Source organism: Carlito syrichta, unplaced genomic scaffold (genome assembly GCF_000164805.1).
Source record: "Carlito syrichta isolate Samal-C Ts95f unplaced genomic scaffold, Tarsius_syrichta-2.0.1 Scaffold309476, whole genome shotgun sequence".
In the NCBI taxonomy this organism is placed as follows: Eukaryota; Metazoa; Chordata; class Mammalia; order Primates; family Tarsiidae; genus Carlito; species Carlito syrichta.
Genome location: NW_007253572.1, coordinates 785,314 through 804,209, shown reverse-complemented (window position 1 = coordinate 804,209; position 18,896 = coordinate 785,314). Strand labels below are relative to the sequence as shown.

The following is an 18,896-nucleotide window of genomic DNA, read 5'->3' as shown; positions in this document are numbered from 1 at the left end:
CCCGGCCACTGCAGCCTCAACCTGCTGGGCTCCGGCGATTCTTCTGCCTCAGCCTTCCGAATAGCCGGAATTACAGGCATGCGCTACCACGCCTGGCTGATTTTTTTGATTTATTGTAGAGATGAGGTCTCGCCAAGTTGCTCAGGCGGGTCTCGAACCCACAGGCTCAGGCAGTCCACTCACCTCAGCCTCCCAAAGGCACGGGATTACAGGCTGAGCCACTGAGCCCAGCCCGGCTAATTTTTGATTTATTGTAGAGATGAGGTCTCACCAAGTTGCCTGGGCTGGTTTTGAACCCAAGGGCTCAGTCAATCCACTCGCCTCAGCCTCCCAAAGTGCTGGGATTATGGACTGAGCCACCGAGCCTGGCCAATTTTATTTATTTATTTACAGAGACAGAGTCTTGCTATTCGTTGCCCAGGCTGATCTTGAATTCCTGGATTCAAGTGATTCTCCTGCCTCAGCCTCTCAATGGGCTGTTAGTAGAGACGTGAGCCACTGCACCTAGCAAAAAAGGTTTTTGGGGTTTTTTTTGAGACGGCATTTCATTATGTTGCACAGGCTGGTCTCAAACTCCTGGGCTCAAGTGATCCTCCCGTCTTAGCCTCCTGAGTACCTAGAACCACGAGTGTACACCATCACACCTGGCTACATTGATTTTTGATATTCTGTCTTAACTCTTTTTTTCCCAGGAGACTTGTTATTTTTTGTTATTTTTAGAACAGGTATATCACATTCTAGCAGACAGGACTTGACACATTTTAAACGAAAGAAACTCAAAAAATTGTCCTAAATTTTCAGTTTAATTTTCTGACACACAATCTTCTTATGTGTCATGGTTGTTGAAATCTGTTATAACTCTTGAAGTGTATACACTATGTTCTCATACATTTTTGAATTGATATTGTTCAAATTTTAATTTTAAAGGAAATTTACATTTGAAATTTGTACAAAATCAAATATTTTTACATAGTGTGTCAGAACACCTCTATATGGACTCTGCTGTTTGGCTATGCTTTAGTGGTGAACTGACCTCACTAAATGTTGCAAACAAATTTTGACCAGGTGTAAACTTAACTTCTGAGGAACTGTCAGAATATCTATAAGTTTATTAACTTAGGAAATGCCCATTCACTCCAAAAACTAATTCTCTTATGTAAAAAGAACCCACTGCTTTCTGGAATTTGGGGCCTTAGTTGAATATATAGAGTTCCTGGCTTATTAGAGGAATCCCAAATGAACTTGATCTCTTTATTTTCTTAAAACAGAAGGTAGGGCAACCCCTTCGGGTCCCCTCCCCTCCCTTTTTTTATCCTCTCAATAAATCCTGCTTTCTAAAACAAAACAAAACAAAACAAAAGCCAGAGGGTAATCCTTTAATTTTAATTAACTATGCACTTTCTGAAGTGTTCATTTTGGGAGTGTTTTGAAGGGAAAGGTCTTCAGCATTCCATTCTTACTGATCAAGACAGCCCGTTTCTACTTTTGAGCAAGTTAAACCTTTGAACTTCAAATAAGGTTTAGCTGACATTACATTTACAAAGTTAGAAATCCATAGTTTAAAAATTTGTTACTGATATGATTTATTTTGCCTTTATAGCTTTGTACATGTTTTTATGAAAATGTGTTTGTGTTATGCTGATATGTAGCATTTTGGAGATGTTTTACTTTTAAAATGAAAATACTTTTTAATTACAGAAAGACCCAAATTGGACCAGTGGTTTGTCAGCTGGAAGTTCTCTTCTACAAGAAATTGAAATACAGAATGAGGAAGTGACAGCTTTTTGTCAATCCATTGCAAAGTAAGGATTAATTAATTTTTTAAATTAATGCTCATTAAAACGTTAACTTGAAAACCAGCCTAGTGCTAATAAATCTCAAAATTCAAAAATTTTGATTATTTTCATGTGTGTAAGATTTAAAGTCAGACAACCTATAGTTGAATCTCATATCTCTACCTGTTAGGAATTCTGATAGTCTAGGAACTGGTGAAAATATGACTTACATATTTGCTTCAGAGAGACTTAATTTTTTTTGAGTCTCACTTTGTCACCCAGTCTGGAGTGCAGTGGCATACTCACAGCCACCGTAGCTCAGACCATCCTTCTGCCTCAGCCTTCCAAGTAGCTGAAACTATAGGCATGTACCACCATGCCCGGCTCATTTTTTGATTTATTGTAGAGATGAGGTCTCACCAAGTTACCCAGGCTGGTCTCGAACCCATGGGCTCAGGCAGTCCTCTCAGCTCGGCCTTCCAAAGTGCTGAGATTATAGGCGTGAGCCCACTGCACCTGGCAGAGAGACTTAATTTTGCTATAAACCTTCTAGTATTCAAATACTGTCCTACTTATTTAAGAGGTGATATCGTAACAGGTATCATTAGAAGAGCACATGCGTTGTCTGAAGATTAGAAAAATGCATTTAAAAAATATTCTCTCAATCTTAAATGTGTCTAATATTCGTTATAGATAATGAAACTGAGACTCAGAGAAGTAACGTAAGAAAGTTTACCTGGCTAGTCAGTAACATCAATAACAGAACCAGGTCTCCTTTACCTTTGGTTAAGTGTGTTTTCAGCTCTGTAATTGTTAGGACTTCTGTTATGAGTGCTAGAAACCCGCCTTGAACTTAAATCAGGAAGTATTATGTATTGATTCATAAACCCAGATAACAGAAAGAGGGGAGGTAGGGCAGAGTTTAATAGCAGCACAATCCAGGACTTCACATACTGTAAATCATCTCTCCACCCTTCGATTCTCCTTTCCTTTCCTCCTTCCTCACTTCTTCCTCTGTCTTTCCTCGGTGCAGGTTAGCTTCATTTTCTTCTGCTGCAGATGGGGCTTTTAAGACTGGAAATAATAGCCACTGGTATCATAGACTTCTATATTCTGGTGGTCTCACTAGCAGAGGAAAAGGAGTCCTTTTAGCCAGCCAGATAGAAAAATCCCATAGAAGAAAAGAGTGGGACAACATCATGGCCAAGGGGATGAGATCTATTATCTAAAGTAGAAGTAGATCGCCATTGGGAGATTTTTTTTTGAACTCAACATTTTACTCAGTGTTGTCTACTTTAAGTATAGTCTGACTTGGGATTCCAGATTATTTTGGAGTGTATACATTATTTTAATGTTAAAGGACTTATTAATATTTAACCAGATTTTCTCAACCATTGGAAATATTTTATTAAAATTCTGTCTTCCTTTATGTTACCTTTTAAGCAACATTTCTTTTCTTCCAAATATCAGTAGAATCTGTTTTCTTCTTGGCAAAGGTTACTCCCTCACTGGATTTTTTGACTTATATTTTTAAGGAGGCATTTAAAATAGAAGAGACATTTAGGTGACTTAACATGAAAATTGCATGTATAAGGAATTACATTTGCTTTTTTGCCATTATATTATTATGTGTATGTGGCTAATAGTTTGGAAATAATATTTTACCTTAATGGTTTAGCAATAATCTGTTATGTATTTAGCTGTTTCTTTTCATTTTCTCCCCAGACAAGCCCTGAATATTTTCTTTTAGGCTATGTTATCTACTACATTTTCTTTAGGCTATGTTATCTACTATATTTAAGCTTTGCAAACTGAGAATTTAGGCTCTCTGATCTGCCTTTTTTTTGAATCTTGGAGCTATTTACACAAACTCTGCCATTAATTGAAAATGGTTATTTAAACACACACACACACACACACACACACACACACACACACACACGTACACACGTAATATGAAACCTCAAATGAACTAGAGATAGAATAAGTTCTTTTTGTAATTTTATTTCCATTAGTAGACTATGATTGCAACAAATATTTATCAGAGCAATAAGAAGCAGAGGTGTTTTTGAAGTCATATCCTGGGAACTTTTGTTCCCCTGTGGCCATGTAGATTGGGGTCAGGAGATGTCCTTTGAAAAAATTAGTGGTTCTGTTTTTTTCTAGGATGCCTATTTTTGTGTTGGATGTTTAAAATAAGTATTTATGCTATTAGATAACTAGTTCTTTACTTCTTGAAATCTCCTAAAATTATTTAATCATTTTAATTTGGCTATGAAATTAGTGTCAAGCTGTCAGAATGGTATTTGCTTATAGTTAAGATTACTGAATAACAGAATTCAGTGCCAGTTGTAGGCCTCGCTTTTTGTTGTTATTGTTGGTTTTCATCTGTGAATTTAAAGAGTTGGACTAGCGATCTCAATAATATCTTTCAGTTTGAAGTTATGTAATACAATTGATTCAAAACTACTTTTCATTATTACTGCATTTTTTGTTTTTATTTCTTGTTTTTTTCCTTTCATGTTTATAATGATTGACAAAGCTTGCTATGTATACTAGTTATAGATCCAGAGAAAGTTCTTTATAAGAATGGTTAAATAAGTCGGGCTCGGTGGCTCAGCCTGTAATCCCGTGCCTTTGGGAGGCTGAGGTGAGTGGATTGCCTGAGCCTGCGGGTTCGGGATCTGCCTGGGTGGCGAGACCTCATCTCTACAATAAATCAAAAAATCAGTCGGGCGTGGTAGCGCATGCCTGTAATTCTGGCTATTCGGAAGGCTGAGATGAAAGGATCACCGGAGCCCAGCAGGTCGAGGCTGCAGTGGTCGGGAGCAGCCACTGCACTCCAGTCTGGGCGACAGAGTGAGACTCCAACTCAAAAAAAAAAAGAATGTTAAATAGTAAATATTTCTTAAAAAAAAAAAATGTTAAGTACTAGTAGAATTTACTTCTGCTTCATTTGCAGTTTTTTGAGTAAAGATGAGAAACCACACTCTACACCTGTCTTTGTGAGCAGCTTTCCTAGTCCCTTTTCTTCATATATTCCTTGAATCTAATGTTTATTGCCTACAGTGGTATCTTTCCTCGAGGACTTTCTATATGTTTCAGACTTCATCTCTGCATTTGGTTAGTTTTATTCTCAACAGTGCTGACTGTACCAACAACACTAAAGTGGTGTTGATTCAATTAAAACCCTTTAAAGCCCTCATTTTTTGTCTCCTCCTGTTTTTATTTCTGAGTTTACATGATCTGGCTATCTGTGCAGATTTTAGTTTGAGCACACGGCAGGAAAATAAACCATAAAGAATTTTAGTTTCTGCATAGAGATAATAAATTTCATGAGCTGTAGCACCCCACTAAACACACAAAGCCTTTTTTTACATTTTAAAGATGTGGGATACAATTCAAGATTAGGTATGTAAGTGGTCGTCGTACAGGTAAGGTTTGGGCTTCTCTTTGGTAATTTTTTTTTGTTTTTCCGAGTTGGAGTCTCACTCTGTTGCCAAGGCTGGAGTACAGTGGCACACTCATAGTCACTGCATGCAGCCTTGATCTGCTAGGCTCAGGTGATCCTTCTGCTTCAGCCTTCCAAGTAGCTAGAACTATAGGTGTGCACCACCATGCCCAGTTAATTTTAAAAAAAGTTTATTGTAGAGATGAGGGCTCACCAAGTTACCAGGGACTCAGGCAATCCTCTCGTCTCTGCCTCCCAAAGTGCTGGAATTATAGGTGTGAGTCACCATATTCAGATGACAAAGCCTTTTCTTTGGGTTATAGGAAAATGGAAATTTTTGAGAAAATAGAAATTGGAGTTTTAAAGATATATTATTTATAGGTAGCCTCTTAAGAATATGAAGCTATAATGTGTGGTTTAGGGTATCCATAAAAGTACCTTATCCGTTCTATTATATTTAAAGTAGATAATTTACTCAGACAGCAGTTATTCATTTAATACTTTTTTTTTTTTTGAGTTGGAATCTCACCACCCTGTCACCCAGACTGGAGTGTGGGGGCCGCTCCCGGCCAGTGCCGCCTCGACCTGCTGGGCTCCGGCAATCCTTTCGCTTCAGCCTTCCAAGTAGCTGGAACTACAAGCGCACACTACCACGCCTGGCTAAGTTTTTGATTTATTATAGAGATGAGGTCTCGCCAAGTTGCCCAGGCAGGTCTCGAACCCGCGGGCTCAGGCAATCCACTCACCTCAGCCTCTCAAAGCGTGGGATCATTTAATAATTTAATTTGATCTGTATGTTTAAAAGTTTAGTTACAAAAAAAAAAGCCAAAAAAACACCCCAACTATAAGGAAACTATTATATGCTGGGTATTTTGTGTGTGTGTGTGTGTTTTGTAAACTTTTTTTTTTTTTTTGAGTCGAATACTCACTCTGTTGCCCAGAGTGTGCAGTGACACACTCATGGCTACTGTAGCCTTGACTTGCTGGGCTTAGGTGATCCTTCTGCCTCAGCCTTTCTAGTAGCTGGAACTACAGGTGTGCACTGCCATGCCTGGCTAAGTTTTTAGGGTTGTCTCACCAAGTTGCCCAGGCTGGTCTGGAGCCTCTGGGCTCAGATAATCCTCTCACCTCTGCCTCTCAAGGTGCTGGGATGACAGGTGTAACCCATTGTCCCCAGCAGCATTCACATTGTTATGTAAAATAAGGGATTCATTTTAAAAAAGGGAAATAGGCAGTTTCTTTCACCCATGCTAGCTCTGGCATGTCACCCTTTTTCTCTTTCTAATAAACTTTGTTTTAAAACTTAAAAAGAAGCTGGGCTCGGTGGCTCAGCCTGTAATCCCGCGCTTTGGGAGGCTGAGGTGAGTGGATTGCCTGAGCCCGCGGATTCGAGACCCGCCTGGGAAACTTGGCGAGACCTCATCTCTACAATAAATCAAAAAATCAGCCGGGCGTGGTAGCGCATGCCTGTAATTCCAGCTACTTGGAAGGCTGAGGTGGAAGAATCGCCGGAGCCCAGCAGGTAGAGGCTGCGGTGACCGGGAGCGGCCACTGCACTCCAGTCTGGTGACAGAGTGAGACTCCAACTCAAAAAAACAAACACGAGAAAAAAAAAAAGTGAAATGATGGGAGTTTTTTTGTTTGTTTTTTCCTCCGACAAAGCTAAATTCATTGAATATAACTTTATTTATTTATTTTTTTGAGTTGGAGCCTCACTCTGTCGCCCAGACTGAATTGCAGTGGAATGCTCACAGCCACCGCAACCTTGACCTTCTAGGCTCAGGTGATCCTTCTGCCTCAGCAGTAGCAGGAAATACAGGTGCATGCCACCATGCCTGGCCAATTTTTTGTTTTATTGTAGAGACGAGGTCTCACCAAGTTGCCCAAGCTGGTCTCAAACCCCTGAACTTAGGCAATCCTCTTACTGCTACCTCCTAAAGTACTGGGATTTTAGGCGTGAGCCACCGTGCCTGGCCTTGAATGTAACTTTTATCACCAGATTTTTTGTCTAGTAAATGCCTGTTTTCTGAGTCATCGTCAGGAATTTCTATTTTTGCTTCTATCTTTGAAAATTGAAGGCTTGCTTAGATGTAGATAAAATTCTCTACTATTTCATTCATTAATTTCATGATTTGATGGTGCCATCTATCTTGGTCCATTTGTGTTGCTACAAAGGAATATATGAAACTAGGTGATGTATAAAGAAAAATTTATTTATTTATTTTTGAGTCGGAGTCTCACTCTGTTGCCCAGACTGGAGTGCAGTGGCACGCTCCTGGCCACTGCAGCCTTGCCCTGCTGGGTGCAGGCAATCCTTCCACCTCAGTCTTCCAAGTAGCTGGAACTACAGGCATGTACTACCACGCCCGGCTAATTTTTGATTTATTGTAGAGACGAGGTCTCACCAAGTTGCCCCGGAGGGTCTCGAACCTGTGGGCTCAGGCAATCCACTCGCCTCGGCCTACCAAAGTGCTGGGATTACAGGCAGAGCCACCGAGCCCGACCAAAAAATTTATTTTTAATATTGAATCCTTTGTGTCAGTTAAGATCTCAGTGCAGAAAACAGATTTATTCATTCGCTAATTCATTTATTTGACAAGAAGCTTTTAGCGTTAGGCACTGTTGTAAGTGCTTTATAAACTCAATTCAGATAAATCTCACAGCAACCCTATGAGGTAAGGAGTAGTATTGTCCTTGGTTTATAGAAGAAGAAGCTGAAGGAACAAGGAAATTCAATAACTTGCCTAAGGTCACACAACTAACGAGTAGTAGAATGAGGATTCAAGCTAAGTTAGTCTGACTCCAGAAGGCTGTGTACTCACTGTTACATTTGCTGCCTCTCTAGAACCCGTCAACTCAGACTGTTTTCTTTTACTTCTATGATTGGATTATATTAATCTCTACAGAAGCAAATACACAGTACTTCCAGGATTCATTTCATTTATAGCCCTATGAAAAGCAGATCGGAGAACCAACACTTATCTTCCAATCGTCAGAACAAAGTCAATTAAAGGGAAGCCTCCAAGTTTAAAGAAGTCATCAGATTTCCTTTGTCTTCTTATAATAGCAGTGCTGTCTGGAAACAAGCCATACCCCATGTTCATGTATTTAATTTTGAATTGTGTTGCTGCTAAGAATACTTTCACATTTAGTTCGTCCAGTTCCTTAAATTTTAGAAATCACTTTTGAAAAATAAAGGCCTTGTAGCACTGTAAAAACCCATCCATGGTCTATGTTTTTTCCATCGTCTAGAAACCAGAAACATTATTTATAGGAAAATAATCCTTAGAAAAAAAATATTTTTTGTAAGCAAACTTTTTATCCCTCTGGCCATTACAGTTTTAAGGCTACATTGCCTATATTGTCAGCTATTCATTTAAAACATACTATTTTGTGTAACTGTACTGTGTGGCAAAAGAATTTGAAGCAGAGAATCTCATTTAATGCCAGTACGTGCTTGGATAATGTTTGATAGTGTTACCAAAGATACCTGGCAATAGTTCATCTCTTCTTTTCCTTGGATTTATTTTATTAAAAGACAAATGTATTTGGAGTTTCAACTTTGGTTCATTCATTGCAGTTCTCATGCACTGCTTTAGAGTTGGACAAACACACAGAATTGAGTGGCGGTAAACCTGTTCAGAGCTTTGTTCAGAGCTCTCAAATGCAGCTTTTTTAAAAAAATTAATTTCTTCTTTCTTGTGAACAGATTGAAGACCAAATTTCCATATACCAATCACTTCACAAATCCAGGCTATTTGTTAAGCCCAGTCACAGTGCAAAGAAACATCTGTGGAGAAAATGCCAGTGTGAAGGTCTCCATTGAAATTGAAGGATTTCAACTACCAGTTACTTTTACATGCGATGGTAAGTTTGCACTTCCCCAAGCTTTTGTTTTGCTGTTAGGAGGTAATGTTTAAAATATCATTGTTAGCATTCTTTTAATAAACTAACATTATGTTATTATGTTATGAATTCATATGGATGGTTTTCTGGTTAGAACTAGTTGGGAATCAAGTTACCTTTATAACTATATACGTCTCTGAAAAGTGCTGAATAACTTTTATTAATCAGTGGTTCTTGGCTAAGGCCTAAAAGCATTCAATAGAAAAGCTAATTACAGTCTGATTGTTTATTTTTTAAAAAATTTCATGGCAAGAAGAATGCTTGTTTATAAAGAGCTGTCTTCGTGACCCGCCTGGGCAACTTGGTGAGATCTTATCTCTACAATAAATCAAAAATTAGCCGGGTGTGGTAGTGCGTACCTGTAGTTCCAGTTACTTGGAAGGCTGAGGCGCAAGGATCACCAGAGCCCAGCAGGTTAAGGCTGCAGTGGCCGGGGGCGGCCACTGCACTCCAGTCTGGGTAACAGAGTGAGACTCCAACTAATAAATAAATAAATAGCTGTCAATTAAGTGGAAATTCCAGGTATCTTCCTAAGCTTTTCTAAGGAGGAGATAATTCTCTTTGGCTTCATTCTCCCTTCTGAACTTGGCATGAATATTTTCTCTAGAGATGTGTCCCCTGTAGGGAATTTTTTGTTGTAGTTTTTAAAACTTTTATCTTCTTGCAGCGTCTATTGCATTTCATAATGTATATTATTTTAATGAGATTCCAACAGTGAAATAAGATCCTATATTTCTACAGTGCTTTGGCCTAAGAATTAAGCTATTTTGTTCTTCAATGGTTTTGACTAGGAATGTGTCCAATATTTGGATACATTCTTTCTAGCTTTGTACTTTTGAAAGCCCTTTGGAAAAAATCGGAATCTGAAACAGAAAAATGTTAGACAACTGTAGCAATCTTTTTTTTTAATTTCTAAAGGAAAAGTTATTATTATTATTATTATTATTATTATTATTGTTTTTTTGAGTTGGAGTCTCACTCTGTCACCCAGACTGGAGTGCAGTGGCTGCTCCCGGCCACCGCAGCCTCGACCTGCTGGGCTCTGGCGATCCTTCCGCCTCAGCCTTCCAAGTAGCTGGAACTATAGGTGTGTGCTACCACGCCCGGCTTATTTTTGATTTATTGTATTTTTGATTTATTGTAGAAATGAGGTCTTGCCAAGTTGCCCAGGCGGGTCTTGAACCTGCGGGCTCAGGCAGTCCACTCACCTCAGCCTCCCAAAGCGCTGGGATTACAGACTGAGCCATCGAGCCTGGCTAAAAGTTATTATTTTTAAACATACCTTAAATTTTGACTTGGGGAATCATTTAAATCTAAGTATGTAAGAATTAATTCTGAAACTGAACAAAAAAGCCAGTAGGCACTTTGTTTGAAATAAGCATGACTAGGAATTGATAGCAAATGTTTTAATTAGTATCAAAGTTTGATTTACTGCATAAAAACTAACTAATCTCAAAGTATTTCAAATGTCTATTGTTTTGTTATTCATAAAGGGGCACATTTACAGTGTACATCTCTGTTAGGAAATGTAACCATAATATGGTTGAAGTGGTTTGTGTGTTCAAGTTATAACTGTCACCACATATTTGACTGTTCAGAAATGTAGCTATTATATTAGTTGGAGGTTATTAGATAGAGACCTTTTCTGCCACGCTGTTAATTTCCATGTAGTTAGAGTATAATCACTGTCTTTTTAAAATTGAACCTCAGTATGGCAATAGGTTACTTTAAAAGCTTTGTTTTTTAATGTGTTGTAATCTTAGTTTCTGGATTTTGCCAAATTGATAATTAAACAATATTGACTACCTACTATATTTTTAATAGCATTTAAAATGGTGATTCTTGGCTGAGTGCAAGGGCTCACACCTGTAATCCCAGCACTTTGGGAGGCCAAGTTGGGAGGATTGCTTGAGCCCAAGAGTTTGAGACCAGCCTAGGCAGCATAGCGAGACCTCATCTCTACAAAAATTTTTTAAAAAATTAACCTGGCATGGTGGTGCATGCCTATCGTCCCAGATATTCAGAAGACTGAGATGGAAGGACTGCCTAACAGTGAGCTGCAGTCATGCCACTGCACTCTGGCATGGATGACAGAGTGAGTCCTTGATTCCAAAAAAAAAAAAGGTGATTCTTTTTCTTTTCTTTTTTCAGACAGGGTCTTGCTCTGTTGTTCAAGCTGGAGTGCAGTGGCACAATCACAGTTCACTGCAGCTTTAATCTCCTGGCTCAAGCAGTTTTCTCTAGGACTACAGGTGTGCACTGCCGTACCTGACTTTCTTTTTTTTTGGTAGAGGTGAGGTCTGACTGTATTACCCAGGGCAGGTCTCAAACTCCTGACCACAAGAGATTTTTCCCGCCTAGGCCTCCCAAAGAGCTGGAATTACATGTGTGAGCTACTGCATCCAGCCTCTTTTTCTTATTTTGTTTTAAATCATTGTTTACTAGATCCTGCTAAATGTCATCCATAGGGGATCGGGTATAGTACCTCTCTTGAATACCAGAATCCAAGGATGTTCAAATTCCTGATATAAAAAGCATAGTATTTGCATATAACCTATGCACATCCTCCCATATACTTTTTTTATTTTCAATTTTTATGGGTACATATTAGGTGTAGTATATTTATGGGGTACACATATTTTGCTAGAGGCATACAATGTGTAATGCTTCTCTCTATATACTTTAATCTCTGGATTACTTATAATACTTAACATAATGTAAATGCTGTGTAAATAGTTGGTATACTGTCTTGTTTAAGGAATAACGACATGGGAAAAGGTATGTACATGTGCAGTGCAGATGCATTTGTTTTCTTTTCAAATATTTTTGATTCATGGTTAATAAAGCCACATGCAGAGCCCATGGATATAGAGGGCCAACTGTATTAGGTTAAATAAAACATATTATTAAAATTAGTTTTGACAGGCTCAGTGGCTCAGCCTATAATCCCAGTACTTTGGGAGGCCAGGGCAAGTGAGTGGATTGCCTGAGCCCGTGGGTTCGAGACCCACCTGGGCAACTTGGCGAGACCTCGTCTCTACAATAAATCAGCAATTAACTGGGAATGGAAGCACGCTCCTATAGTTCAGCTACTTGGAAGACTGAGGCGAAAGGATCACCGGAGCCCAACAGGTTGAGGCTGCGGTGGCCAGGAGTGTGCCACTGCACTCCAGTCTGGGCAACAGAGTGAGACTCCAACTTAAATAAATAAATAAAATTAGTTTCACCTCTTTACTTTTATTTTTTATAATGTGGCTACTAGCAAATTTTTAGCTATATATATGATATATATGGTGTACATTTGTGGCTTGCATTATATTTCTATTGTACACTGCTGTCTTAGATTATAAGTAATATGATCTTGAGTAAGTGTATGTTTAGAGGAAAATAAGTAAAGTAAAAATGATGACTACCTCTTTTACAGTGAGTTCTACTGTAGAAATCATTATAATGCAAGCCCTTTGCTGGGTACATGATGACTTGAATCAAGTAGATGTTGGCAGCTATGTTCTGAAAGTTTGTGGTCAAGAGGAAGTGCTACAGAAGTAAGTTTATTCATTGAACTACTGAGCAACATCCTTGGAAATTTCCTTTGTAATAGTTTAAACTAGAAATTTAGAAAGTTAAGTTTATAATACAAAAATACATTGGGTCCTATTGGATTTGTTGGATCAATGAACTTGTATTAAGTTATATTGTCTCAGATGTCTTATCTAAGACGGTGGGATTTCAGAGATAAGTAAGGTGGTATTCCCTTAAGAAACTTACAGTCTTATATGGGAAGAATAGTGGTCATTGGTTAATAAGTAATATATTGATTTTTTTCCTTTCTGTAGAAAGTGTATAGTCCCCTTATTATAAACTCCATTTCCTTTTGCAGCATGCACTGTTACCTTTTTGCACAGTAGTCAGCTGTGATTTCTTTTTAGTTGCCTGAAATAATCACTATATGAATCTTTTTCTTAACCAAGTACTTAATTATATCTAGTATTTAGTTTAGTTGTTGAATAGATGTGTATTCTCCTAAGCCACTAGAAATGCCCTGTCCTTATTTTTCTTCTTCATCTTTGCCGTTCTCTTCTTTCTCTTTCACTTTCACTTCTCTTTCACTTTCTCTTTCACTCTTATCTCTCTGTTTAAGTGCTCACACTTGGTTAAAAAACTATCTCTATATTTTACCATCCTCTTCAATTCCTGATGCAGATGCAATTTATGTTTACCTTCACCTTTATAATTGCTAATTTGAGTAGAATAACAGTGAATAATTAATATATTTTAACAGTAATCATTGCCTTGGAAGTCATGAACATATTCAAAACTGTCGAAAATGGGACACAGAGATTAGACTACAACTCTTGACCTTCAGTGCAATGTGCCAAAATCTGGCCCGAGCAGTAAGTGTGTCCTTTATAACTGGATTGCATTTGGTTGAATCTGAATAATTCTGCTGGCTCACCAATTTTCAAATTGTGTATTTTCTAAGATTTGTGATTTGAGTGGGTGATGAACTCATTATCCTCAACAGGAGTTTTTTAGTAGTTGGGGGTAGATTTTCAATCATAGAGGTTTTGGTAGCATACTCATCAAAGGTGGAGGTATATTTGAAAATCAAAATAGAGAAATTAAACATTTGATTTGTATTAGTTTTTCACAAGAATGAAAATGTCAGGGTCTATCAAGGAGAAATAAGGAAGAAGGAAAGATTTTGAATACTAAATGTGAGTTGGGGGGAAAAGATCCATATTGACCTTTGTACCAAACTGAGAAAAATAAGTTATTTTTCACAAAACGAAAACTAATTCCTGTTTTAAAAGTTTAGTACTACAGCAGTTGGGTGCTCCTTACAAAAATATGTTTAAGGCCAGGCATGGTGGCACATGCCTGTAATTCCAGCACTTTTGGTGGCCAAGACAGGAGGACTGCTTGAACCCATGAGTTCAAGACCAACCTGGGCAACATAGCACAAACCTTGTGTCTACAAAAATTAAAAAATTTAGCTGGGCTCAGTGGCTCAGCCTGTAATCTCGCGCTTTAGGAGGCTGAGGTGAGGGGATTGCCTGAGCCCCCGAGTTCGAGACCCGCCTGGGCAACTTGGTGAGACCTCATCTCTACAATAAATCAAAAAATTAGCCGGGCTTGGTGGCTCAGCCTGTAATCCCACACCTTTGGGAAGGTGAGTGGATGGCCTGAGCCCACGGGTTCGAGACCCGCCTGGGTAGGCAAGACCTCATTTCTACAATAAATCAAAAAATCAGCCGGGCGTGGTAGCGCATGCCTATAATTCTGGCTACTTGGAAGGCTGAGGCGGAAGGATCGCCGGAGCCCAGCAGGTCGAGGCTGCGGTGACCGGGAGCGGCCACTGCACTCCAGTCTGGGTGACAGAGTGAGACTCTAACGCAATAAATAAATAAATAAGTAAAATAAAATAAAAAAATTAGCCGATCATGGTGGCATGTACCTGGAGTTCCAGCTACTCAGGAGGCTAAAGCAGAAGGATTGTCTGAGCCCAAAAGGTTGATGCTGTGGTGAGCAGTGATCATGCCACTGCCTTCTAGCCTGGGTGACAGAGTGAGACCCCGATTCAAAAAAAAAAGTTCAGTAATTTCTTTTGAGATTAAAGCAGATTAGAATGTGAGATAATTTAGCCTTTTTGGATTACTATATAAACCTTTGTATTTATAAGGTAATTTTTAATCTCTAAAGATAATGATTCTTCATTTTGTAGAATTTTGGATGGAAAAAACCAGTCATTTCTACTTTTTTTCTTTTCTTTTCTTGGATTTTGCTTCTATGTTAGGTAGACTTTATTTCAATTGCGTGGAAACTGTTTCACAAAATTTATTACATTTTGGTGTCATTGGTATCTTCAGTTTCCTTTTATTTTTGAGTTGGAGTCTCACTCCGTTGCTCAGGTTGGAGTACAGTGGCACACTCAGGGCTGCCCCGGCGTCACCCACTGGGTTCAGGCAATCCTTCCACCACAACTTTCCAAGTAGCCAAAAATACAGGCGCGCACTATCATGTCTGGCTAATTTTCTGGACTTATTATAGAGATGAGGTCTTGCCAAGTTGCCCAGGCTGGTCTCGAACCTGTGGGCTCAGGCAGTCCTCTCACCTCAGCCTCCCAAAATGCTGGGATTACAGTCTTGAGCCACCGTGTCCGGCCAACTTCAGTTTCTTAAGGGATGATGTTCTTGACTACATTTGCATAATATGAACTCATGGTAGAAGAGACCAGCACCCTGATTATTAGGGAGAGTGAGAGAAAAATTGATTATCTTTAGAAAAAAATAGTACAGAAATTCAAATGATCTCTTCCCTATCTGATCTTCACCTCACATTTCTTTAAAAGTGTTTTTAGCTATCTATTCTCTATATTTAGGACAGATGTAGTTTTTGCTTTAGGAGCTATTTATATAACAGAAACTAGACTTAAAAAGCATGTATAGCTGGGCGCTGTGGCTCACACCTGTAATCCAAGCACTTTGGGAGGCAGAGGTGAGAGGCTTACCTGAGTCCAGGGTTTCAATACCAGTCTGGGCAATTTGGTGAGACCTCATCTCTTCATTAAATCAAAAAATTAGCTTGGCATGGTGGCACATGCCTATAGTTCCAACTACTTGAAAGGCTGAGGCAGAAGGATCACCTGAGCCCAGCAAGCCACGGCTGCAATAACTGTGAGCATGTTATTGCATTCCAGCCTGGGCAACAGAGTGAGACTCCAACTCAAAAAAACAACGATAAAAGCATCTATGTTTTCCATAAAAAAATTTTTTTTATATTGACTTTTTTCTGATTCAATTATAAATAATATTTAATTCTGATAGCATTTTATTGTCAGTTTAAAAAAATCACTCTAGTTCACTCTAATTTCAAGATTTAATTATGTACTTAACCATATGTAATTTGACAATAGAAAGACCAGAGAGTGGATTTGATTTTGTGTGTGTGTGTATGTGTTTGTTTAGGCAGAAGATGATGAAACACCTGTGGATTTAAGCAAACACCTATGTCAAGTAGAAAAACCTTATAAAGAAGTCATGACAAGGTATTGCATCTAAAGCGTTAATTGCTGGTTTCAGAGTTTGTTTTTGGATGTGAATACATTTATTTTGGTGATTAAAACAATCATTTTGTATATAGTATTTTTTGGCCAAAATAGCTATTCTTTTTTTCCAGACACCCTGTTGAAGAACTCTTAGATTCTTATCACAACCAAGTGGAACTCGCTCTTCAGATGGAAGTAAGTCTGAATTCACATTTTGGCATAATGATTCTTGTTTCTGTTCACTCTTAAATGCTAGTGTTGGCATTGGATTAACTATTTTAGGACTTCCAAAACTATATTATTGATGTTGATGATTGATGTCTTATTTTCTAACCTACTTTTTAACAAAAATCCTCAATGATTCTTAAATCAACATGTTAACTCTCACTTTAGCTTTATTACTAAGAACTCCCTTCAGTTCAATTCAAAAAGCATTTATTAGATGCTTAATATATGCTAAATGCTGGAGTTATGAATATGAATAACCTAGTCCTCGCCTATCAGGAACTTAAAAACTAGTGGTAGGGGATTTAAACAAAATTTCAGCATTGTATAGTAAATGTAATACAGAAGTATGCCATGGAGTTCTTTGGGAGATTAGAGTAGGACTCCTTACCTAATTTGAGGGTTCAAGGAAAGCCTCCCAGAAAGGATGTTGCCTGAGCCAAGTCTTAAGCAGTATGAGTTAGCCAGAAGGAAATTGGGAAGGGCATGTTAACAGAAGCACACAGGTGTGGTACTTAAGTGGAAGTACAAGCAGTTCTGTAATAGAGCACAAAGTGGAAATGAAGTTTGGGATGTGATATTGAAGATAGCTAGACAGAAGTTACCACCTTACAATCCATGCTAAGGGATTTTACTTCATCTTCTAGGTCAGGGGGACCATATCCAGTTGACTTTCTGTTTTTGTAAATAAATTTTTTTTTTTACCACAGCCACACCATTTGTTTACATCTGTCTGTTATCATTTATATTTGTGTTCCAACACTGGAGTTAAGTAGTTGGAACAGATATTGAATATCCTCCAAAGCCTAAACTATTCACTGTGTGGCTTTGTGCAGAAAAAGTTGGCTGACCCCTACAGTAGCCACGTAAGGTGTTTTTAGCCAAGGGTGGGGAGTGGGGTTGGGTGAGTGACGTGTTTAGTCCTGTGCTCTGAAATCACTCAAGCTGTACTTTGGAAATTAGATTTAAGACTGGGATTGGTTTCAGGGAGACCACTTAGGAAGGCTTCTTAGAGTAGTCAGGTAAAAGATAATGAGCATGGCAAAGGTAAAGAGGAGGAAGAGTAACAGTATTTAGGGGATGCAATTGATAAGATTTTGGTAGGTGATGAGAAGTGAGTGAAAAGGAAAGTATATGATTGTAGGATGACTTTCTAGCTGCAAGTACATTCTTATCAGCATATCATTATTCACAAAATATTTCCTCATTGTGAGGCAGTTGAGAATATGACAGGGAACAAAAGAAACTATAATCCCTGCCTTCAGAGATTTTACATTCTAGTTGGAAGAGGCAGACAGTAAACTAGCAAAATATACGTTATATATTTTGGTAAGTGGTATAGAGAAAAGTATAGGAATCGGATAATGTAATTTCAGTTAAGGCAGTGAGAAGATGGATTGAGCAAAGCACTGGAGGAGGAGGAGGGAGAGGGAGAAGCTGTCTGGTTATCTGGGAGTTGAGTGTTCCAGGAAGACAGAACAGTACATTCAAAGGCGTGAGGAAGGAGTGTGTCTGGGATATACCGGGTTTGCTGAACTTTTATAGCTGCAATAGAGGGAGGGAGGCAAAAGTGGAAACATGTCAGTTATGAAGATGGCTTGCTAGCCATGGGAGATGATGATGGCTTGGGCTAGGACGATTGCAGTAGAAGTGGTGAGAAGGGGTTGGATGTTGTGATATGTTTTGAAGCTTGTGCTAGGAAGATTTATGCATAGATTGAATGTGGAACATGAGGAGAGAGAAGAGTTTAGGGTAATTCCCAAGATTTTCTGCCTGAGCAACTGAGCAAAGTTTGGAGTTGCCTTTTAATGAGATGTGGAAAACTGTGAGAAGAGCAGATTGAGGGGAAAGATCAGGAACTCACTTTTGAACATTATGTTTGAGATAGCCAGTATTCATCCAGAAGAGGTGCTGAGTAGGCAGTTGATATAAATCTGGAATTTTGTGCAGGTGTTCAGGCTAGAGATAATATATTTGGGAATTATCAGAATATAAATGGTGTTTTATAGCCATAAGACTGGATGAGTCTGGCACAGTGACTCATGCCTGTAATCTCAGCACTTTGGGGGGCGGAGGCAAGAGGATTGCCTGAGATCAGAGGTTCAAGACCAGCCTGGGCAACTTGGTGAGATCTCATCTCCACAATAAACCAAAAAAATTAGTCGCGTGTGGTGGCGGTGGGCACCTGTAGTTCTAGCTACTTAGAAGGCTAAGGCAGAAGAAGCACCTGAGCCCAACCAGGTGGAGGCTGTGGTAGCTGTGATCATGCCACTGCATTCCATCCTGGGTGACAGAGTGAGACTCGGAGTTAAAAAAAAAAAAAAAAAACCAGGCTCGGTGGCTCAGCCTGTAATCCCACACCTTTGGGAGGCTGAGGTGAGTGGATTGCCTGAGCCCGCGGGGTTCGAGACCCCCCCTGGGCAGCGAGACCTCACCTCTACAATAAATCAAAAAATCAGCCGGGCATGGTAGCGCATGCCTGTAATTCCGG

General features: G+C 39.0%; 1 protein-coding gene across 2 annotated transcripts in view; it reads left to right on the top strand.

The window, feature by feature from the left end:
* PIK3C2A (phosphatidylinositol-4-phosphate 3-kinase catalytic subunit type 2 alpha) overlaps positions 1 to 18,896 on the top strand; it is a 114,631-nt gene that overhangs the window by 46,635 nt on the left and 49,100 nt on the right. For both annotated transcript variants that reach the window (XM_008067326.2, XM_021717222.1), the window contains 6 exons: positions 1,699 to 1,802; positions 8,936 to 9,093; positions 12,557 to 12,677; positions 13,415 to 13,526; positions 16,101 to 16,180; positions 16,312 to 16,375. In XM_008067326.2, the coding sequence (XP_008065517.1) occupies positions 1,699 to 1,802; positions 8,936 to 9,093; positions 12,557 to 12,677; positions 13,415 to 13,526; positions 16,101 to 16,180; positions 16,312 to 16,375 (639 nt within the window). The remainder of the gene's footprint in view (positions 1 to 1,698; positions 1,803 to 8,935; positions 9,094 to 12,556; positions 12,678 to 13,414; positions 13,527 to 16,100; positions 16,181 to 16,311; positions 16,376 to 18,896) is intronic.